Source organism: Haliotis rufescens, unplaced genomic scaffold, assembly GCF_023055435.1.
Source record: "Haliotis rufescens isolate VD_foot unplaced genomic scaffold, xgHalRufe1.0.p SCAF_106, whole genome shotgun sequence".
Taxonomy (NCBI): domain Eukaryota; kingdom Metazoa; phylum Mollusca; class Gastropoda; order Lepetellida; family Haliotidae; genus Haliotis; species Haliotis rufescens.
In genome coordinates this window covers 772,675-797,707 of record NW_025963787.1, presented here as the reverse complement: position 1 = coordinate 797,707, position 25,033 = coordinate 772,675, and the positions used below count along the sequence as shown (strand labels likewise).

The following is a 25,033-nucleotide window of genomic DNA, read 5'->3' as shown; positions in this document are numbered from 1 at the left end:
CATACGAAATGCCACGCCTGTCCGAAAATGAGCGTCTGCGAGCCATTGGTATGCTTGAAGCAGGATCGAGTCGACGTGATGCAAGACAATTTAACGTCCACATAAAACACAATTTGGTGTTTATGGCAACGTTGGCAACAGACGAATGCAGTCAGAGACCATCCTCGGAGTGGCAGGCCACGCGTAACCAATAATCGAGTGACTGCAAGAAGCATCCCTGGCCTTCGACGAATATCTTCACAAACCGTACGTCGTCGCCTCAGATGTGCAGGGATTGTCGCCAGAAGACCCGCCAGACGTCCCATTTTGACAGGAAACCACCGTCAAGCACGTCTACGTTTTCACTGACGAGTCTCGTTTTCACCTCAGCCACAGCGATGGACGGATTCGAGTGTACCGACGTCGAGGTGAACGTTACGTCAATCATTGTGTCATGGAAGCAGATCGGTTCGGGGGCGGCAGCGTTATGGTATGGGGTGGGATTACAGCAAGACAGAGGACCCGTTTGATAGTAGTAGAGGGAAATCTCAATTGACAGCGCTACCGCGACGAGATCATCGACCCTGTTGTTCTACCGTTTTTGCGTCGTCATGGCCCATGCATTACCTTTCAACATAACAACGCCCGGCCTCATATTGCAGGATTCTCTTCAACAAAACAACGTGAATGTCATCCCCTGGCCGGCTTGCTCCCCAGATCTCTCACCAATCGAGCACATGTGGGATGAGATGGATCGGCGCCTTCGACGTCAACCACGTGTTCCACAGACACTCCAGGAACTTCAAAACATGCTCCAGCACAGAACAGATATCCCACAGGACCTTGTGCGACACCTGGTCCATTCCATGAGACGAAGTTGTGTTGCTTGCATCGCAACCAGAGGTGGACACACACGCTATTGATTTGTAAATAGACATTTATAGGAGTCTTTTATCTGTTGCAAACCGAAATTGTTTCAGATTTGGTAAAAAACATAACTTTGCATTAAATCTTATTCAATGTCACAGGAACTTTTGTTGTTCAGTATATAAATAATCACATATACCAGTAAATAACCACCTATTATTCCGGGTATGCCCGTGTGGCCTGTGGGTCCAGGGCTCCCTTGCGTGCCGGTGGCTCCAACTTTCCCCGGGATACCAGACTCCCCTGTAGTCCCCGATCCTCCCTGTGTTCCTGGGGTCCCCGCGGGGCCTGGAGATCCCGTCATGCCTGGGTCTCCTTCAATCAACAAGGTTACGACAAAGCAATGATAAAATGTATGAACAAACTTCTTTGTTACAATTAGGAGCGACGTTTCGGTGTAGGTTCTTACACCATTATCAAGCAAGTGATATAAAGAGTATGGTTGACAAGTATATATACAGGTAGGAGGCAGTGTTATATTATATATTATATATAAGAGTAGATATCAGATGTAGTTACACTGGATCGGAGAAGGCCAATTGTAATAAAGAAGTTGTTCATCCATAAATCGTATTCTTACTTAGTACTCCAACTTTTAAATGCCTCTCAAAGAAGGTTACGACAAAGATGAACTCCAGAAAACACATGGCTATCAAATATTGTCACACATTCAGAATAGATACGTGTATACTATTTTGCCCCCATGACGAACGACAGTCCGATATGTACAAAGGGTGTACCTTGGATTCCAGGTGTCCCCGCGCGTCCGGTCAATCCTGCAGATCCTGGCAAGCCCCTGGTGCCCGTCATACCAGAATATCCCATTAGTCCTGTACTCCCTGGCATTCCTGGTACCCCGTCCTGGCCAGGCTCGCCAGAAGGCCCCTTTGCACCTTTGACATACAAGTCTTCTACGTTTAGGGATCGGCCATGTATATTATTCTCGGGGAGGGTTATCATAAATAAGAAAAATATTTGAGGAGGGTCATGAAAATAAAATTGTTATAAAAAAAGTGCTTTTGCATTTTGGGGTCTTTTTAGGGTGGGGCGTGAACACATAGGGAGGATCATTCGAAAAAATTACAAGCATTAGGGGATGGTCGTTTTTTTCAGAGCATTAGTGCATAAAAAAATTCTGATTAAATGTTTCTTTGAACGTTATTTCAGTTACAGCACAACATTCGATTTGATACAGCTTGATTTGGGAGGGGTGATGCAGATGTTAGACTTTGGCGAAACCCACCAGCATGGGTTTCAATCCAAGAAACCGACGATCGTTGTCGGGGATTCCAACCCCCCGATCATAGGATCTTGGCATGCCAAAGGGACGCAATTCTTCTCAACTCAGCATATGCAGTGGTACATAAACTTTGTTTTCGGGTATTTTCGGGTATTCATATCCACAGGGATAAAAGCTCAAACCTGTCACGCCCGTAACTCCTGCCATCCCTGTTTGCCCCGCGTCACCGCGCATCCCACGTGACCCTGGACTTCCGGTTTCGCCTCGTTCTCCTGGGGTACCAGTGCGTCCCTCGACACCGTCCTTCCCAGCTTTACCAACACTTGTGATGTTAGGAAAACACAAGAATGACAGATAATCATTGTGCGACAAAATTGTATCAGAGTACCGTTCAAGGACAAGCTATGTTAGCTATCTGCTACATTGGTGAGTAGATATATCATTGTGTGCTGCAGTCTGTTTGGAAAACGTTGTTAAATGGGATTCGAACCCGGAAATCGCCCGGATGTTTCACTGCGTACGAATGATTTTCTTGATAAGTATTTTATCTTCTCAATTCCAAATTGAGAAAGCATGGTTACCGCATTAATCTTGTATTTATTTTGATCATTATATTTCTGAACAAACTTAATTATTTTGTTCTCCGAATTCCACCAAACAAGTGAGTTCAGTTGTGTTGGCGGCATTTGACGTCATCCTTGTATCTCGACATCATAGCATTTACGTGTGAAGTCAGTATTCCAATTAGTTTCAGAGTCCTGCGCAAATTTACTGAGATTGTTCGTATTTATTTTATGTCGACAATAAATTACTTGTTTTCGGATTTGAAGCGCGTAAATATTTCACTGTTAAACTGTTCTATTAGTGGCATGGTTTAACGCCGGGCAACACCGGAAATGGGCTTCACACATTTTCTTCATATTTCCTCATGTGGGGAGTCGAACGCAGGTTTTCGGCGTGACGAGCAAACGCTTTAACCGCTAGCCTACCCAACGCCAATTTAAATTGAGGATGACATTGACAGGTGAAACACTGCACCACCAGCCTTGCAGCTATTCGAGGCGATTTAACGGAGGAACCTCTTCGCAGTACACAGTTGGCGGAACTGATGGCGGATTATGGAAAGTATTCAAATACTGTGTATGTACCCAATAACACCCAGGAAACCATTTCATATGGTGAGTCCTTTATTTTAGGAAACGTTTTTTTCCACAAATGCAAATTGGACGAAGTCACTGTGCAAAGCAACTCATTACAAGAACTCTTTAGTATCACGATCGTCATGGGCTACAGCACACGTTTCCAACAGGCACGTGCTGTGTTTAACTCCTTCAACTTAATGCGGTGACACTACGGTGCAACAGCTGGGCCTGTACCTAGCCACGGTTGGAACCCTGTACGGCACGTCTTCGACAGCCAGGGCGCAGATTCCAACTGAGACAACCACCAATGAGGAACATATGCGAAGTAAGTGCAGTACTCCATGAGGAATGGCAATACCTTAAACAACTGCTGTCACGACGTTTAGTGAGTGAGTATGGTTTTACGCCGCTTTCAGCAATATTCCAGCAATATCACGGCGGGGGACACCAGAAATAGGCTTCACACATTGTACCCATGTCGGGAATCGAACCCGGGTCTTCGGCGTGAAGAGCGAACGCTTTAACCACTAGGCTGCCAGACCGCCCCTGTCACGACGTTTAAGCGGTCATCCGTGCACTGTTCTCTGACGCTTTATTTAAGAGTGATTCTGGAAATTGTCCATTTTTGTGTAACTTCGGTACAAATCTGATCTCAAATGATTAATGTTATGAAAAATTTAGAAACTTCAATCTCAATTTTGCCGAGGTTAAATGGTACATTCATAGTAGTTTAATATGTACATTAACTATGTTTTGCACAATGTTTTGTCTTTATGTTCGCCATAAAATGATTCACCCCCTTCTCAAAGCACAAATACGTCCAGTAAGGTTTGGTGCTTAACTTGCTTCGAGGTGGATATTTCCAAATGACCATAACCGTATTTCAAATGGGCGTTTCACTCAGTAGACGTTATGTGATTGACACACCGATGGTTGGTTGGTTGGTTGGTTGGTTTGTTGTTTAACGTCGCACTCAGCAATATTCCAGCTATATGATGGCGGTCTGTAAATAATCGATTTTTTGTTTGTTTGTTGTTTAACGCCGCACTCAGCAATATTCCAGCTATATGACAGCGGTCTGTAATAATCGAGTCTGGGCCAGACAATCCAGTGATTGACATCATGAGCATCGCTCCACGCAATTGGGATCGATGACATGCATCAACCAAGTCAGCGAGCCTGACAACCCGAACCCGTTAGTCACCTCTTACGACAAGCATAGTCACCTTTTACGGCAAGCATGGGTTGCTGAAGACCTTTCTTCCCCGGAATCTTCACGGGTCTGAAAATAATCGAGTCTGGACCAGACAATGCAGTGATTAATATCAGGAGCATCGATCCACACAATTGGGATCGATGACATGCATCAACCAAGTCAGCGAGCCTGACCACCCGTTAGTCCCGTTAGTCGCCTCTTACGACAAGCATTGTCGCCTTTTACGGCAAGCATTGTCGCCTTTTACGGCAAGCATGGGTTCCTGAAGACCTATTCTAGCCCGGATCTTCACCGGTCGACACACACACCGATGGACAAACGGATGAATCATAAAAGGTCCGAGCTCCTTTGCGCAAACCACACCTATCGTGATCTGTACTAATAATTGCGGTCCTGTGCTTACCTTCCTGGGGAACCTGTCAGGCCCCGCGGCCCTTGTATCCCCTGGGGCCCAGAGGCTCCCGGCAGACCCACGTCACCTCTCTGCCCAGGACTGCCAGTGATGCCCTCCACGACAACATAAGATGTTTCTTGTAACAATTAATCGCATTTGATTTGAGGCGACTGATTATAGGAGAGAAAGGTTTAAGCATTTCTTGCATTGATTAAATTTACGGAAGAACTTTCTCAAAAGTGTTTAGGCAGTATGGATGTGGTCATTCGGCCCAAGATGCAGATAACCGACACAGCCGCCAGCCCTTACAGTGACTAACTTCTGTTTATGTATAGAAGGGTGTATATTTTTGTTTCAGGGTCACTACGCAAGTCATCATATGCAGTACAAATAAGTAAATAATATAATTTTCTAGACAGCCCTAAGATAACACTTTCCAAAATGAAGTTTTTCTTGGTATGTTTACAAATCTGCCAGGTTCTTTATTTTAGGGATGTGAACTGCATCTAATTAATGCCAAGGCAGTAAGAACTGTTTATAATTACTTGAGTAACCCGTACAAACCGTGGGGTCGGTGGCGAAATAGACTACTTAACCGATCACATAAAAACAAAATCTAATGTCAGTCTGATGGCAGAAATGATACATGAGAAGGTATTTGGTGAATCGAATGTAAACGAAATTCATTCCTTCTTTTAAGAACCTTTTTCGTTTTTATTACTGAAATAAAGTAACTGCTATGGCAGGAAACAAAAACTTTAATATTCTTTTTTTATTCCACATTGGTGGATCTGAAAACCAAACGATTAACAAAAGTCTCATGACACAATGTGTATGATTCACATGTCGAACATCCGTACCTGTGTACCTGCAGGTCCAGCTGCCCCACTGACACCCTTGTCCCCCTTCTGTCCAGTCGACCCCGTCAGCCCGGGGGGTCCGACCTGACCCGTAGCACCAATAGTCCCAGGGGACCCAGTAGAGCCGACAAGACCTATTGTTCAGGAACTCTCCAAGAACCTCAAACTATACACTCTTAAGGTAACAATCAACTTCATATTGTTTGACCAAGGTGACAATTTGGTACTCAATTTTTGACCTGTCTAATATCAATATCTCATGTAGTTAATATTTGGAATTTCTAAGTACAGATCTCAATGATAACCTACACCATAAAGAAGGTCATGATGAAGCTCCGACATAGCTGAATTTCAAATCTAAAGATTCTTCATACCATTTTAGCAAACTGACATTTGAATTTAAAATGATGCCTACGTACCGATATCCACATTGGCCTACACCTTAAAGAAGAAGGTCATGATGAAGTGTCACACGTGAAACTGTAAAGAGCCGAAATCAACTACGTAGTGCTGAAGCAAAATCACATTTTCAATTCACAAATCATCTGATATTAAGAAAGCCTTGTTTAGTATACCACGTACCGAGCTCTACAATGGCTTCCACCTTAAAGAAGTAGGTCTTGATGAAGCTCCGACTCCCGTATGTCTGCCCTACAACCAATGGGGCGGGGACATTGTTGACAACAATCGTTCCGCTCTCCTGGTCCGGGATGCTGTAGGAGATGGGGCCAGCGTCCTTGTCGTACCTCCATCCCAGGAACTCACCCTTGATGACTAACGGAGGCTCGGTCATGATGACCTGATTGTGACATCATAAACATGAGTAGGATTCGAGTAGGGAGAGGGTTCAAAACTCCATCGTAAAACATAGTACTTGCATCCCAAAACTATAACTTAAGCCATTCTAAACACCCACGGTGTAGAGCCGGGCTAAGATAGGTTTCTCACTTACTCACTCACTCACAAAACCGTCATACCAGTTCGGGTAGCGACGTCGACACATTCATGGTCCTCTGGAAGTGGAGACCAATTTACCAGCATCCTCTCAGGAAGGGAATAGTGTGTGTGTCTGTGCGTGCGTGCGATAGGAGGAGGAGCAAATCATGACTCCTTCGGATTTGTCTTAAGATATATTGTGTATTTATGTTTCTTGAACGCTTTAAATCGGAAAATATAAGTTTACTTATATTGATGTGAAATACTTACGCAATGTCTGCCCTGCGTCTTAGGAAAGACAACATTCTGCTGGAAGATGAGTCTGTATCCACTATTGCTCTTCTTGAAGACGAAGAACGTCCCCGTGTAGTCGCTGTCGAAGTTTTTGTGGATGTAGAAGCAGACCTGGAGTAGCCGTCCAGACACCAGGGGAAACGCGTCGTTGATGAACAGCGCGTTGCCCCCCTCATCATAGTACTGTATCCCACGCGTGGAGGAGGAGAAGCCGATTGACGTCGTGTGGGACAAGGCTGGATGGGAGGGAGAGTGTGTGTTAGAGGCGGGGACAAGTTGAGTTGAGGGCAAAGCAAACAGGGGGGTGGCAAAGGAAAGGGGGACGGGCAAAGGAAAGCGTGGTGAGCGTGTGCTGGAATAGGCTAAGAACAGGAAGAGTGAGGCGAAAGGCTCATGCGGGACATGGCTTGGGGAAAGAAGAGTGACTTGGTCAGTCCCAGACGAATTCGGGGATTCATACGTCAGTGGTAAAAACATAACTGTATCCCCCCCAAGACTTCATAAAATGTCATTTGTTTTCTTTTCAAAACCTAATTTCTTGCATTTAGACATTCAGGTTCGGTTAAACATGCCAACACATAATATAACACAAAACAAAAGAAAGTTTGAAAGTGAGAATGACTTATTTCAAATTTCGTTTAATGTAGGATTCATAGTTTGTATGTTTGAATCGCATGTTAAATGCGTCATTCGAGTGCAAAATCCGATGGAATGATTGAAAAAGATTAAAAATAATGAAAAATAATGTATTTGTTGATAAAAAGGGCATATTCCACGATTGTTTTCTGCAATTCTGCGGTAAGTCACATTTTCGGAAAATTGTTCCGCGATCGCGACGGAAACGTATAATTCATCTGGGACTGCTTTAACAAGGCAAGTGGAGAAAATGAGTGCGAGATGCTATGAGGATAAGAGATGAAGAAAGGCTTGTGTGAGAGAAGGCTAGTGTATTGGGTGTGGTTAAGGGTACAGGAAGGGGTTGTCTTAGGGGTTTGGGTTGAGGTCTAGTGTGTTTGGGTAAATGTTATCACAATGCACTAAGGTCTTGTTCAAAATCGAAATGAAATCTCGCATTAAATATATTTCAAACACGTCTACTCTGAATTGACACGCTTGAAACAACGGAATCTTAAGATCGCTTACCCTCTACAGTGTCTACCATGACAACTGCGACTGCCAGCACCGTCACACACGCCGTGGTCAAGTGTAGTCTACACGTCATCCTCCCGCTGGGAATAGAACTACGACAGTCAAAGAGGTTTTCTGAGTAGTCATATATACTCGACGCCAAAAGAAACGCGAACCACAGAATGAGTGAGTATGGTTTTACGCCGCTGTGAGCCATATTCCAGCAATATCAAGGCGGGGAACACCAGAAATGGACTTCACACATTGTACCCATGTGGGAATCGGCGTAACGAGCGAACGCTTTAACCACTAGGCTACCCTACCGCCCCCGCACCATAGAAACATACAGAGAAGTATGTACTTTAACGAGAGATGTTTCCAATGTGTACCACTTAATGACCAAGCTAACAGTCAGTCAAGTGTTACTACAGTGACTTTATTCTTAGCACGATAACTTGCACGTGATTTCTAAACTTTACATGCTAATCATGCAAGACAAATGGTGCATCTCGAGCCATGGGTCTTTGAGATCGCATTGTGATGTATATCCTTCCAATCAGAAGCATACAAGCTATATGTCAACGAAATGGCCAATGGCATACTTTAAAGTTATTAATAAGCATTTCGTGAAATAAATCACGTTTGGAACAGCAAGGCAACGATGTCGCAGATGTGGATGTATGATTTTGGCTTTTCATGTACAGTAAAGACAAGATATTTTATGGAGGACACCTTCTTTTTTCTATAATGATGCGACTGCTTGACAACAGTATAAGGATCTGTTGCCTTTACTGTTAATTTCCAACTTCTGATAATGCCAATCAAACAGTTCAAGGACAGGTACACAATGCTACCCAAGTCATACAGTGACTTGCCCGAGGGAACAGCTAACGAGTAAAGTGTCTGAAAACCACCCTGGATCCGCCAGTGGTGTCGCATTTTCATGCCGTTTCGTCCGATGCACGGAAATACATGACTCGGATATATTTCTATATTAGACGCCGATCGGTGATATAACACTGGAATATATACCTATCTAGACTCTGTATATACTTTAGTCGACGTGTTATACGTTATGTGGGGTTCTGCCAGACATGAATACTGTATCATTAATTTCATTCTCATGGGGAGCATGTCTTCGAAAATGGCTTGTCATATGAGGCAAAGTAAGGCTTTAGTGGTGGGTGTCACTGTAGCTGATGGAGGGGTCATTCACAAGGGCGGATCCAGCAATTTTAAAAGGGAGGGTTCAAAAATATCAACATACAACATACTATATTTGGTTTTCAAAGGGGGGGGGGGGGGGGGGTCCACCTCTTCCCCCTCCTAGATCAGCCTATGGTTCATCGTGTTTATACAGCATCTGGTTTGCCAAGGCTGGCGTTAACGAACGTGATCCCATCTGACAGTACATGTGGACTGACGTCTGGCTGACACTGTTTCTCGGATCGGGGAATGAGAGTTGGGAGGGTGTTCAAACGGTGCTCACAATCCAACCATGTCTCTCTTTTATTACTTGTTTTTCAATATTTATAAGGTGATACACAATCCTCAGCGCCAATGCAATCGTAACTCCCATACTTTAACATAGACTCACGACATTCGTAGCGCTAAGATCGCTTTGAGGAACGGGACCCATGCGCATTGTTGATGTCGAGTGGCACTGACAACCACGAAAGCACAAACAACGAAACCCGGGGACTATTGAACCAACTAACGACACCATTGCGGAACATGTGAATATATGACATGTTATCACTGTAACACTGTAATATGATAAAAACAGACATTACCTTTGCCTGGCTTGATGGCGACACATGAGTCACAACGCGCGTCAAGTCTCGGATTGTCTCGTCACGTGAGCTCGTGCACAGCACGGGCACTGACAATGCGTGCGTGTTAAGGTAGACATGAGCATGTGGTTTATTTCAAACATGACATTTCTTCAAAGCATCAGCCTTTTAAACATATCTTATTATGTAATTATCGTACACTCACTTAAATGATTAACATAGCGATAAAACTTAACAGTTTGGTCGGATTTGTATTAAAATGTATTCGGAAGTTTGTGAAAAGTTACAAATATCTCACACTTACTGTATTGTTTTGTGAGGAATTATTTTCTTAATATTTCAAAATTAAAAATGGGTATGTGGACAGATTATGTTGTTTTCAAAGATTTTCGTCTTTTTTATTACCTATTACTTGTCAATCACAGTGGGGTGGACTAGCATATATATATATATATATATATATATATATATATATATATATATATATATATATATACATATATATATATACATATATACATACACATACATATATATATATATATATATATATATATATATATATATATATACATACATATATTCAATGAAAAACTTTATTACGTACAAAATGCCAATGTCATTTTTTACTTCCTATTTCTTTCTCGACACGATTCTCTATGATAAGCCACGTATTAAAATACCCGTCCGTATTTTAGCCAGTATTTTCCCAAATGTGATATAACTGGAAAATATCACTATCTAGACTATCTTTTCACCTGGACTGTTTCTGATTACATCAAATGCAGATATAGCTCAGTCAGAGTGAAGGAATACAAGACATATTGAAATAAGATGCTGACAAAGTCATGCTGTAATAGAGATGTATCATCCCAAACTGGCCCCCGAAGGAGATATCGCTAGGGTGAGATCAAACACAAGGAGATATCACTGCAATGAAATTGCATCAAAATAAGCTTTGCAGGTCATTGTAACGTCATAGATTACCGTCACAATCAAATGACATCACAAACCTCTGTGCAACTGAAGCTGCTTAGTCGTACCTTTTTACACTCAAGGGGGCGGTCGGTTAGCCTTGTGGTTAAAGCGTTCGCTCGCCGAAGACCCGGGCTCGATTCCTGACATAGGTACAATGTGTAAAGCCTATTTATGGTGATATTGCTTTAATATTGCTAAAAGCGGCGTAATTCCAAACAATTAAGATTGAATTTTACACTCGAGACAAGATACTAGTTATTGCTGTTTACAAACTGAAAAGGTTGGAAGAATAATTTCTGATGATAAATCGAATCTTACCCTCGTGTTTTTTAGATCAGATATTTCAACAGTCGTCGATAAAAGTTTTAAACCCCAAGGAAAGCCCGCAGTTTTAAACTTGTATCGACTCGTGTTGGTATCTTTGATATCATAAGACACGAGGGTGTGATTCTCTATATACTCACAGGAATCGCACAATTTCAGGGATGACATTTTCTTCCACAAACATAGGCATTATACCGCCTGACAAGTGGTATGTTGTGCACAGACATTAATAAAACCATATAGTCCATTCTATACTCCCCATGGGGCTGAGAATGAAAATCGAGTGCACTCCAATCCATTGACGGGGATAATAATAATATCCCTGTGTGGTGTGGAAATACAGCGTCATACTAATAGACGTTAAAAGATGGTACTTGTTGTTACCCTGTCTGGCGATCCGGCATTAAGGGGCTGACACAAGGACTGGTCGGCCCGGAGTCAGTATACTGTGTCTGAGTGGGGTATTCATGTTAAACTGCGGTATGGTATCTCAGTGTGCTAGCACTATAAATCGGCATAAGTGCGGACAGGTGCAAGCACACACACACACACACAAACACACACACACACAATAATCTTGGTTGGACGCTACAACTGTATGTCGTGTGTGCCAACGTGTGTCATTGTGCCCGAATGGAATGGTGCTTGCCGTAAAAGGTGACTGTGCTTGTCGTAAAAGGCTACTAACGGGATCGGGTTGGCAGGCTCGCTGACTTAGTTGATGCATGTCATCGATCCCAATTGGGTGGATCGATGCTCATGATATCAATCACTGGATTGTCTGGTCCAGACTCGATTATTTACAGACCGCCGTCATATAGCTGGAATATTGCTGAGTGCGGCATTAAACAACAAACCAACCAACCAAACGAATGGGATGAACAATTGCCCTTGCAGACCGCCGCCTTCCTGGTATTTGCAGCATCAGGTGCGACTCTATGACAAACAATCAGCCATCAATATGCATCGGCTCTGGACACTGGGAGCTATTCTGACCCCCGATGCCTACTTGGGTCTGTGCTTGTGGCAAGTGCGTTACGACTTAATATATAATGTGTCAGTAAGGCGTTCATATTTAAAATCATAATTTGAAAGGCGACTAACAGGATTAGGTGGTCAGGATCGCTGACTTGGTTGATGCATGTCATCGTATCCCATCTAGGTAGATCGATGTTCATGATGTTTGTCACTGTATTGTCTGGTCCAGACTCGGTTATTCAGAGACCGCCGTCATGTAGCTGGAATATATCTGAGTGGGGTGTTAAACAACAAACAAACAAACATAAGGATGTATTTATGAATCACTATCAAATAATGATGACACAAGCGTGTATCCTGTCCCACCGATGGCACCCGCCATAAACAGTCGCGTTACATGCCATAACAAATGTGGGACATCTATCAATTAATAAATTATTCGCCGACAAATGTGTTTTCAGTGATCCATTCATATAATTTTTCACCGCTATTTTGCCTTTGTAGCCCAAAGGCATCTGTTTCGGCGGATAGTCGAGACTGGTTAGTCCCTAGCTTTGACGTTTTATATTATGATTATAGAAATGAGTTTTATGTCGTGTTATTTACCAGTATTTTGATGCATATTACACGTACTTGGAAGTGAACGTGAAGAACAAGAACGTACTCATTTTCACGACCTGACCGTATCATGGAGACGCACGGTTTCGCACTATCCGACATCATAAAGTGCTTTAAGTTTAAGTGCTCCCGGTAGGGTCATCTTCCCGAGGCAAGGGAGTTAGCTGACTATAAAAGTCCAGTTTCCACCCTTGGGCTAGAATTTCCAGGCTCAATCGTGTCGTCACCAGTGGGCATTACGAGTTATATCCCTTCTATGTCCCTCCTATTAACCAATCAGATTCCACCTCTCATATCGCATGCATTGGCTTCAAACGAAATGGCGGCGCCCGGTCAAGACGATCTGATTGATAATCAAGATCTATATTATAATAAAACGGGTCTTACTTCGCGAAGTGCGTCAAATCACTTAAGCACCTTGATTACAAACATGAAAAGATTTGGAAAATATCTGTCGACGCCCAGTTGACGCTCCACGTGCTTTGCAAATTCTGCAGTCGACCGAAATCTGCACGTTGAAATCCATGTTGTTTATGAACCGGATGTCTACTTCCTTGGATTATGCATATACTCGTTAGTCCAGCCATGCTTACCCTTTTCGCGAACACCTGGTGTCATCCATAATTGTCAGTGATCCATTCATTGCATTTCCAACACTGTTTTCCTTTTACGCCCAAAGGCATCTATTTCGGAAGACAATCAAACAATGGAAACTGGTTTTATTCTCCGGCGTTGACTTTTTATACTGTGCAAAAGTAGAGAAACGCAAAAGTAATAAAATCGTAAATACATGTATCTGACATAAGTTGCCTACGTCCATACAAACTTAATACCAAAAAAGAATTTGTCATTTCTGCATGGATTGGGATTGATTCGTGTGAAGAATGAGATACGGCAGAAATTTGGTGAAAAGATGGAAAAAACAAAACAAAAACAAAAACACAACCACGTGAGAACCTGGCGCCGAAACACACCAACATGACACGCACGTGCAACGTCACTTGTTGGGCTGTAAAACGTCGGGTTTTCATTTGTATGCCATCACAATCTTACAGCAAGTGAACAGCGAAAACATGCCACGACTGACGGAAGCCCAATGCAACAACGCCGTCGGCCGACTGCAAACTGGAGGATCATCTTCAACTGTTGCCAGGTTTTTCCACGTAGCACCAAGCATCATTACAAGACTGTGGAACCGTTATCAGACACCCGGGACAACACGTGACCTTTCCAGATCCGGTCAACCACGTATCACTACTAGAGCACAAGACAGATTATTCTAGGCAGCGAGCCCGCCATGTAACTATTATAAATCCACGCCGGGCTGCTGTTGTTTAACCCCCCTATAGTTAAGTTATATGAATGTGGCCTGTAAATAATCAAATCAGACCCCAGCAAAATAGTGTTGATAATAGTGAATAACATTCCTAAAATATTCGTCCGCTGTTATAATATCTTATTTAGAAAATCATATTAAACAGCATTTACCAAAACGGTGTTTTTCCTGAATGTTGGGCAACTGGGATAATTAGCCCATTACATATAAAAGGAGACGCCTGTGTTCCTGATAACTATAGAGCTATAAGCCTCCTGAATATCCTCAGTAAAGTTTTTACATCTATTTTAAACAGAAGACTAGTGTATTGGGCTGCAACACTTGACGAAATATCTGAATGTCAGTCGGGATTTCGAAAAGGTTATTCAACTATTGATAACTGTTTTGTTTTAAATTCTGTCATTCGGCGTTATCTTTCATGCAAAGAAGGTAAATTTTATGTAGCATTTATTGATTTCTCTAAAGCATTCTACTCCATTCAGCGTCATCTTCTATGGAAGCTATTGTACAAACAAGGTTTGAGTTCTAAAATGGGTAAAATGTTACAATCCATCTACAGTAATGTAAAAGCTTGTGTTCGTTCAAACAACAGAGTATCTGGTATATTTGAGTGCTTCATGGGTGTGAGGCAAGGGTGTATGCTTAGTCCCACTTGTTTCAGTTTTTTTTTATAAACGAATTGGTTACAGAAATGGAACAAAATTGTCGTTTTGGTGTTCAGTTACATCCGGAATGTATTCATATTTTTTTACTTCTATTTGCGGATGATCTTATTGTGTTTGGCAATACTGTCAACAACTTACAAATTAAGTTAAATATCTTGCATGATTACTGTTGCAAATGGGAAATGTCAGTGAATTTATCGAAAACAATAATAGTTGTTTTTAAAAATGGGGGATGTTTATCACGTTATGAAAAATGGTATTGTGATGGAAATGCGCTTGAAGTACATGTAGTTACTGGATACAGTTATCTTGGTTTGTATTTTAGCAATAGATTACTGTGGTCGAAAGCTTTAAGTAATATTGCAATCCAGGCAAGAAAGGTGTTCATGGTCCTTTTAAGTAGTATACATTCCTTGAAACCATACTCGCCTCACTTTTACTTCAAATTATTTGATGCAAAGATAACACCAATACTTTTATAGGGGGTCGAAATTTGGGGGTTCAGTGACATAGAACCACTAGAAAAAGTTCAATTGTATGCCTGTAATCGTCTTTTAAATGTTACAATATGTTGCGCTTGTACGATAAACAAGGCCACGTAAATTGGGTAACGAAACTTAAAACTGTTATTTTTATATTAGGATTTGGTGATGTCTGGTTCTTTCAAGCATGTGGTAATAAAACCGTATTTTTAACGTCAACGGTTAAAAGACAACTTTTTCAGGTTTGGCATAGTGATTTATCTGAAGGCCGAAAATGGCTTACCATGCACAGTTTAAACCATCCACTTCATGTGAGAACTATTTGAGTAGTATTACAGTAAATAAATTCAGAACCACATTGGCTCGTTTTCGGCTTAGTTCTCACAATTTAGAAATTGAACGTGGACGACATTATAATATTCCTCGTGAATTTAGAAAATGTAAAGTTTGTAACTTAAACCATATCGAAAATGAATATCACTTTTTGGTTAATTTGTCCAGCTTATAGCCATCTTGGGCAAAGTTACATAATATCTAAATTTTACATCTTTCCAAATATTCTAGAGTTTAATAAACTACTGTCATCGTAAGACCCTATTATCAATATGAATACAGCAAAGTACTTGTTTTATGCCAATGCTGTAAGAAAACAATTACTCCAACATGTATAATGTGCAAGTATGTTAAAACTGCTCTCGTTAGAAAGCAAAGAAATGTGTATTATATCTGATACTGTTTGCACCTTAATTGTATTTCGTCTGTACAAAAAGGCCCGTGGCCTACAAGTACTGAAATAAAAAAGTGAAAAATAAGGAATCTTAAGATTTCCTTTTGGCTCATGATAGAAAATTACATTTCAAACTTGTGAGCAGAATCTGTATTAAAAGGTTCAGTTGTCCTAATTTAAAGACTGAGGTTTTTGACTATATTATTACTCATGTCCCCTCAGCCAGAAGTGAGATAATGCCTTACGAATCTACAATTAATCGAATCTTTAGATTTTATTATTGGCTGATGATATCAATAGATATTGCAAACTTGTGAGCAGAATCTGAATGCAATGGGTGAATATTGCTAGTTTTAAGAGGTTTTTCGGAATATTATTACTTATATTCACTCGGCCAGAAATGGGATAAAATCTTTAAAATCTACAATTAATCATTAATGGAATCTTTACATTTCCTTTAGCTGATGATTATATAATGACCATCAATCAATATTTACTTCCACATAATGCCAATATACTGTCAGTATAATTTCATTTTTATCTTTGGCTGCTCTGTTTATATAGGTTCGAGTAGTTGTCCGTCTCTCAGAAATAGAGTTGGTTTGGCCTTCGCTATTGCATTTCTTGGCTTTAGGAGATCTGTGACAGAGAGCGGATCTGACTGCAAGTCTTGTTTTAACCGATCCCGGGCTGGGGTCTTGACATTCATATAACAAGACTTATAGTGAGCAATTGATTCAGGTTGATTGCAAGATGGACATACCTTGTCATAGTGCTTTTTGTGACCGAGTCTGGGGCGTGAGATGGCAATTTCATCTTTCCTTTCATTTGAGTATGAGTATGGCTTTTGGTGTATCTTGGGTTGAATTTTGTATAGCCATCTGCCGATCTTACTTGCGTCCCACTGGGCTTACCATCTTTGGGCTATGGAGGCTTGGATTTTGCTTTTTATTTCCAGTTTACTAAAGGGAATAGGCTGTATCTCCACCTTGTCTAGAGCAAGCTTCGCCAGTGTGTCTGCTTTTTCATTTCAGTGAATATGTGTGAGGCGGGACCCAACACAGCTCCACCTGTTGCCCTTAGTCCGATAGTTTTGTATATTCGTAAAGAATATTATTGCCTGTGTTTCGCCTGGAGTTTGAGTTTCTGAAGGCTTGAAGTGCACTTAGCGAGTCTGAGAGAACGACTGCCTTTGCTTCTGGCATTTCCGGTAAGAGTTTGAGTGCATGACGAATTGCCTCCAATTCAGCAGTGATAACTGACTGACCATCAGACAGGCGAACCACATGTGCTTGGGGTTTGGAGCTGTGGATATAGATCCCGTAATCAGCACTGTTGTTGACAGGATTCTTGGATCCATCAGTGTATATATGGGCCCAGCTGTCCCTGGTAGTTTGAATTTTAGTGATAGCTTATCCATTCTTCTGATCATGTGTCTTATATAATATAGCTACTAATTTCAGTAAAAATCCCCAACTCAGATGGATTTAGCTATGAAAACGTCAAAGAGATTGCCAGTGTCTGGGTCATATTATTATGAGTAAAAGGGTGTGTATCGGTTAAAGATATTCCACTGTCTGACAACTGGGTGTCTGACAAATGGGAGGACCACCGCTCTATTTATCGATGAAGTACACATTATTACAACAGTACTGTTTAAACGGCAGTTTTAACTGAACCAGCCAACACTGGACAATACAACCAATACAAGCACATTTAGCGTAAGCCCCGTGCCAATTGTTTAGCATAAAGACAACACAATCAACAATGTGTTGACAATGGTAAGCGCCAATAAATAAAGTGGCCTCTTACGACCTGGAGCAGATGAGCTGCCACAATTTGAGCTCCTGGGTCCTCGTGAATTGGGTTCGAGTGGCGAATGGGTAGCTTAAGTAAAGGGTTCGATTTCCAAAATGGGTAAATTTTGTCCGTCTCGATAAAGTTGAAATATAATCAACAACGATTTAGAATTATCCCCAACCACTCTCATGAACCCTGTAAGCCGCTGAATGCCATTTGTCCGGGTGGAGTGTCTGGTGCTTAACAGGTGAATTCTACCTCATATTTGTTGGAAAAGGTGCATTAAATCAGTATAGGTGGTTACTGTGTGTGGAGACCGCCTCCATGGCCTAGTGGTAGAGCGTCCACCCGGAGAGTGGAAGGTCCGAGTTACGATCCCCGGCCGCGTCATACCAAAAGACGTTAAAAGATGGTACTTGTTGTTACCCTGTCTGGCGCTCGCCATTAAGGGGCTAAAACAAGGACTGGTCGGCTCGGAGTCAGTATACTGTGTCTGAGTGGGGTATCCATGTTGAACTGCGGCATGGTAGCTCAGTGTGCTAGCTAGCACTATAAATCGACATCAGTCCGGACTAGTACAAGCAGCCACACACACAGAGGTGCATGCACGTCGCTATTTAAGTGCAATAGTATTGGACGCGACGTTAAACCCCATTTCATCTCACCTTACAATGTGTGGCTTGTTTGTTGGTCATTTGCTGCTGTCATAAACCACAGGTCTGACCTTCAACACGTTACTTAAAAGTCGGGGAGACATGCAGCTGGAATATTGCTGACACGTCATTCACTTTATTACTACATGACGTTTAGCCGTCACTTTTGTGCAATTAAAAGATGCAGATTCGCTGAATGGGATATCGCGTCACTGCTAACAAATTACAAACATTATTTTCATAATTACCGTTAATCCAAAGTAGCCTCTACAAAGGCAGGGTTGGTGCACATTCAACCGTGTGTGCGCTTCTACTTGTCCGGAATAATGCCGATTTTATAGTGAGGTGAGGTGAAATGGGGTTTAACGTCGCGTCCCGATTTTATAGTGCTAGCCCACTGAGATACTATGCCGCAGTTACCGACCAGTCCTTGTTTTAGACTAGCAATGCCGAGCGCCAGGCAGGGTAACAACAAGTACCATCATTTAACGTCTCTCGGTATGACATGGCGGGGATGGAACCCCCGATACGTTCGCTCTCTGGGTGGACGCCTCTACCACTTGACCACGGAGGCGGCCGATTCAATTAGGAGAAAGGGGCTGAATGATGTGTTACCTATTTTCTGTAAATTTAATGAGTTTTGCTTCAGACACTTGAAGTCTGATACTTTAAATGAAAGAACTTGGGTTTCTGGACTATAACTTTTGAACTGAAATGTACACTGTGCATGGTTCGTGTGAATATATTTCTACCATAAACTGTTGCCATGTGCCAAATCTGTCACCGTTTGCGATTGAGCCTGCTGACACGGGGCTACTGTTAGCCCTGGTTATTTGGGCGTGTATTGAACAATTGTGCTGATGCCAAAGGAGTGTGACTCATTTAGCCAAGAGACGGCGACCAAAAAAGGTGGTACAAATCTGTACCATATCCGATTATGAGTGCGCATGCGTAACGTCCTTATTGCCGACGCATAGCTTTTTAAATTGCGAAATGTGATCGTTGCGCAAGAATCCCGACAGCGCGGCACGAGGTCTACCTCTGACTACCACATTAAGCAGAGATGTAAAATAGTACATTGCCTATCTGAAAATGTAAATTTTAAATTAATTGGACATATAAGACATTATACATTCCTCGCCACTTTAAATGGAATCACGAAATATCGCGATGATTCATTAACGAAGATATCTGCATGTGTGAAAACAAGCCATTCCGCCGATAAGAAATAATACTTACACCAATGACAAAATGTACGAAGTGCGCTTTTCAAGAAGAAATATCCATTTGGCTTGAAATAAACATATTTAAGTTTTGATCACGTGGTTACAATCCTGGTATCCCCGGCAGTCAGGTGACTATACTTAGCAGTGTGTGCAGCGAACGCACATTACCAGCACGAACTTAGAGAAAAAATGTGTAGATATAGTATTTAAAGCGCCATTGACCAGGTTCACTGCTAAATATAACCGTTCAGTCACCTGACTGCCGATTCTAACGAAGATTGTAACCAAGTGGTCTGAACTCAGTGATCGGTGACCTTTCACATAATGGCGTGTTCAATGACAGGAGTACGCCAGGTATTCAGAGGATATTCTTTGATTCAGGATCGTATACACATAAATGAACCATAAAAGTAATCAGAATGATTCGTACAATCTGCGTATTGGTTTTTTGTGTTTATGTTTTCCATTGCAACCCAATGACTTGGCGGAAAATACAGATTAATACTGTCGACGATGTGCGCAAGATCGCGTCAGTCATGGCGTCAAGCGGAACATTATTAACTACACGTATTTCTTTTGTATTTACCCAATAACTGTAATGTATCCATTTTCACTCCCCTTATTCTTCTTACGACAATCTTCCCATGCATATTCTCAATAATGTGATCAAATAAGAAAACGTACAACATCATGGATAAGAACTATTGGTTTATTGCAGATAGCCATCAGCCAGATAATATTATCCATAAAGTTGTGGATTTTCTTACTTACTCACCAACTTCAAAAAACTGCTTAACGATTCTAAGTTTACAGGCAAGGTTTCAGAATGGTTATTAGTGTTTTGATAAATTTCAGATATCCGTGGTCACTAATATGATGCTTTTGTAATCGAATTCTCCAAACTAGTATCAGATATTTTGATTTCAAATGATACATGAAATCACGCTGTGAATGGTGATCTAGTATTTATAATGTACAAAAAGGCGATATATTACTATGTAGGCATATTTACCTTTCAGAAGTCGTTTGCAATTGTGTACGAGATGTGTTTTGAGTTTAACTGAAATTTAAAGGCTTATAGTTTGTTTGTTGTTTAACGCCGCGCTCAGCAATATTCCAGCTATATGACGGCGGTCTGTAAATAATCGAGTGTAGACCAGACAATCCAGTGATTGACATCATGAGCATCGGTCCACACAATTGGGATCGATGACATGCATCAACCAAGTCAGCGAGCCTGACCACCCGACCCCGTTAGTCGCCTCTTACGACAAGCATGGTCGCCTTTTACGGCAAGCACGGGATGCTGAAGACCTATTCTACCCCGGATCTTCAAAGACTTATAGTGAGGGTTGAAGGGTACAAATGTCCCAGCTTCCAGCAGTTTATCAACTACGAAGGCAAAGAAACATGGAGACATGCGCGAACCTCAAAAGTTTGTTTTGAGCTATACATATCACTACAAACTGCTTTGCTGATGTTATTTTTTTCGAGAGCACTTTTACGTCACAAGCAAACTTCACATTGGCCGCTATTTCTTATCGAGGACCAATGAATCTTTAGCGTCGCCTGCCGCCTGTTTACTGTAGTTTAGGCAGACAGGAGCCCAGTCTACGTTTACTTGTGGCACGAAGAGACAGGGCCCAGTTTAAACAAACCCTTGCAAGGCTTGCTTCATTTTGTTTTCTTAAGGAAGCAAACAATCCAGGGGCGTAAACTGTTCGAAAATCCCCATGGAGGTTATCCGGTAGACTCAATATAACAGAGACAAAGATAACACAAATTATGACTGGCTGAGTATATCTGTTGCATGAAAGGTGACAAAGACGTTACAAGGTCATCCCTGGGTAGGGTTGTTGAATGTAGGTTCGTGCCGCACCACCTTCTACATCACACCGAGGTGAGAGGTCCCCCCGCGACCCATACAATTCTGGGTGGAGTCTGTAGACGGAGGGTGCCCAGGGAGAAGTCTTCCTAGTCTTGTAGGCCAGGAAAATCACCGCGAGGACGATAATGAGAACGACCCCCAGCAGACAGCCCACGAGGATGGTGAGCACGTTGGTGGTGTAGACGAGGCTGCTTGCCGTTGTCGGGGGCTCCGGGCGTGGAAATTCATGTTGGAAGTCATGGTGCGTACCATTATCTTGTGCTTAAATAGACAGGTAACGTTAGATCGGTGTACGGAAATATGTTTACGCTCTCAAAGTCGATTTTCATTGGAACTGCAACAAAACAGCGTTTCTTTCCATGTTTGGATAGCCTTCGATCCGCAACATACATTGTTAACATACATTTGTGGATATCATTTTAGGAGTGAGAGCTATGGGTTTAACGCCGCTATAACAGTATTTCATTTACATCACGGGGTGTCAGCTTAATGTGTGTGTGGGGGGCAGACGTGATGCAGGTCTCAGACATTTACCACTTTGGTGAAACCTACGAGCACGGGTATGGCGATGACAGACCTATGAACTTAATCGGGGCGAACCGGCAGAATTACAGCGAACAGCGACACCTGGGCCACTCGTGCGTCAGTGAATGGGTTGAGTGAGTATGGTTTTACGCCGCTTTTAGCAATGTTTCAACAATATCACGGCGGGGGGACACCACAAATAGGCTTCACACATTGTACCCATGTGGGGAATCGAACCCGGGTCTTCGTCGTGACAAACGAACGCTTTAACCACTAGACTACCCCATCGCCCCCTGAATGGGTTGAAGACAGAATACGACCACTGCAGTAGCGTGCACACATACCTTTGTCCAGGTCATTGAAGAATGACCCGAAGCCTATACAGATAAACGACCCAATTGTGTTCTTGCAGATCTGGATCACTCCATACTTTGGGCGTGGACACGCGTTGTGTTGACACTCGTCGACATCTGATGATAAATATACAATAAACAAAACCCATCATGTTAATGAGACATGAAAGCCGACGCAGAGGGGTAGAAAGTAAATTCGGATGTAAAAGACTGAAAGCTTGAGAACTCTTACATTCTCTGAGAAAACATAAGTGTACGTGCCAGACAGCCAGGCAGAATCATACACAGACAGACAGACAGACCGCCACAGCTGAAAAAGTAACATTTTTGTCAGCAAAGCCAAAGGTGTTGATGGAGGAATTTATCTTTTCGTATAAGCATCATACCGAGTTTACGAAACGTGTCAGAATGTATTCCCTCCCTTCCTCTCAAAAGCATTCTCGTTAAACTAAGTTCATTTACACCAATACCATATCTCCCCGAGGAAGATCGGAGTCAACAAGGTAACATTTCTGATTTCAAAGAGACTGGTTCAAACCTACATTATATTACTCGTTTAGTTGAAAGAGTTTGCAAGAAGCATCACGCTGTCAGGTTTACCTTCACAGTTTCTCTGGTTCGCTGTGAGATTGTATCCAGGTCTGCAGGTGCACCTGAAGCTCCCAACAGTGTTGTGACAGAGCTGCTCGCAGGGCCAACCAGTGATACACTCATCTATATCTGGAATTGCATGCAAACAATGTGCCACGATGCGAGTGAATGCCGTTTTTTGTCGCAATCTGCAATATGACTTTATCACGACGGCCCGTTAAATCGATATTGGCAAGGCTAACTTGTGATTAACAGCAAGAACGACGATCAAAGCCTTTCCACTCCGTTAATTAGTATTGTTAACTTCGTATTTCATATATATATGACGCTTGCGCGATTAGTGTTGGCGAAAAGCCGAAAGAGAGGTAGGTCGCTGACATTTATGCACGTCGGTGAGACCCAAGAGATTGGGCATTGTATGGATGAACAGGGATCATTATCCGGAATCACACGATTCCGCACCGCCATACTGTCAACGAATCGACCAATGATTTATATATCCAGGCTGCGTCATCCTCGCCCACTTCCGCTGGCAATACTTGCAGGTTTTTGGTGTGCTCCGACACATTTTTGCAAGGTTCTCCAATAATATACTCGTATGTACACAGTTATTACGTCATGATAGATGCAGAAGTTAACCATCTGTCCTAGATGCAAACCATTATTACGTCATGACAGAGATACGTGACGAACGAGGGATGGCTGAAACTTTCTGCGCCAAACTGAGATGCACTGTGTTGATGGAGTTGGCGGCTAACACTTTTTCAACTTAATCTCCTCCGAGGGCCACACTCTTCTGCCAACGATGCATACGTACAAGGATCCAACCGGTGTGGAAGGCTTCCTCCGTCAGCAGAAATGACGTCATTATTTACTTAATGTTTGACAGTTCTTTTTTCCAGTTTGGTGGAAACATGACGGGTGCCAAACCTGGTAATTACACACGAAGACGCCAACAGACTTGTGCACAGATACGTTGTCCGGTGGAACAACACGCTGCTGTCTCAACTGTCTAAGCTGATTATCCTGATAACACATACAGTTACATAGTGTTTGTGCACTTCTTACAACATAGCGACTATAGTAGAGATTGTGCATGGGTCTGACCTTTCGGTGGGTAGTCCAATAGTATACGTATGATTCCTTCGAAATCCAAGAAACCTTGTCAGCTGATGGAACAGACTCGTCCCTCAGACGTTACAAAAGATGTAACAAATGTTATATTTGGCATAACACTTTCTTAGTAAAGTACAGATTCTAGTACTTTTTGGGGTTGAGTCCCCTCCGGGATTCGAACCCACGCTGCCCGAGTTAGAGCGTTACAAAAGATGTTTCCACTGCTTTGACTGTTTAGTCTCTGGCTTGTACCTAAAAGTTATCAATTAGTTTACGAGAAAAGCCTACTGCTTTGACTATGTGACGTGGGGTGATTTCATTATCATGTCTTATATCTTTTCAACATTACCAGAGTGGGGGAAGATGAAGGCCAAGCTTCTCTCTTGAGGTGGTTAGGTAAAATGGGATTTTACGTCGCGTTCAAGATTACAGCACTTATATATGTATCACACTAGGTCTTATAGTACAATCACACTGATGCCGATACCATGCCGCAGTTCAACACGGATACCCCACTCAGACACAGTATCCTGACTCCGAGCCGAACAGTCCTTGTTATTACCTTGATGCCGAGCGCAAGGGTAACAACAAGTACCATCTTTGAACGTCGTTTTGTAGAATGCAGCCGGGGATCGAACCACCAACCTTCCGCTCTCCAGGAAGACGCGCCATCCACAAGACCATAGAGGCAGTCCCCTCACTTGAACTCCGGTGTTCATCTCTAGTGGCAAAGGAAGGTGCATCATCTTCTAAATATGACACCATGTCTACTGGAGTCAGAGATACTGAGAAATGGCGGTAGCCAATATTTTCCTTTTATCAATAGAGAATACCAAGTCACTTTGATGCCTGATGAAATCTGCT

The 25,033-nt window shown here is 42.4% G+C and overlaps 1 protein-coding gene across 1 annotated transcript in view; it reads right to left on the bottom strand.

Moving 5' to 3' along the window:
• Positions 1 to 25,033, bottom strand: part of LOC124115579 — a 44,507-nt gene that overhangs the window by 9,461 nt on the left and 10,013 nt on the right. The window contains exons 8-18 of the mRNA XM_048392035.1: positions 23,063 to 23,182; positions 22,454 to 22,579; positions 21,527 to 21,845; positions 8,132 to 8,217; positions 6,965 to 7,224; positions 6,341 to 6,557; positions 5,759 to 5,892; positions 4,908 to 5,011; positions 2,329 to 2,468; positions 1,647 to 1,799; positions 1,060 to 1,221 (exon numbers count right to left, since the gene is read on the bottom strand). Coding sequence (XP_048247992.1) covers positions 1,060 to 1,221; positions 1,647 to 1,799; positions 2,329 to 2,468; positions 4,908 to 5,011; positions 5,759 to 5,892; positions 6,341 to 6,557; positions 6,965 to 7,224; positions 8,132 to 8,217; positions 21,527 to 21,845; positions 22,454 to 22,579; positions 23,063 to 23,182 — 1,821 coding nt within the window. The remainder of the gene's footprint in view (positions 1 to 1,059; positions 1,222 to 1,646; positions 1,800 to 2,328; positions 2,469 to 4,907; positions 5,012 to 5,758; positions 5,893 to 6,340; positions 6,558 to 6,964; positions 7,225 to 8,131; positions 8,218 to 21,526; positions 21,846 to 22,453; positions 22,580 to 23,062; positions 23,183 to 25,033) is intronic.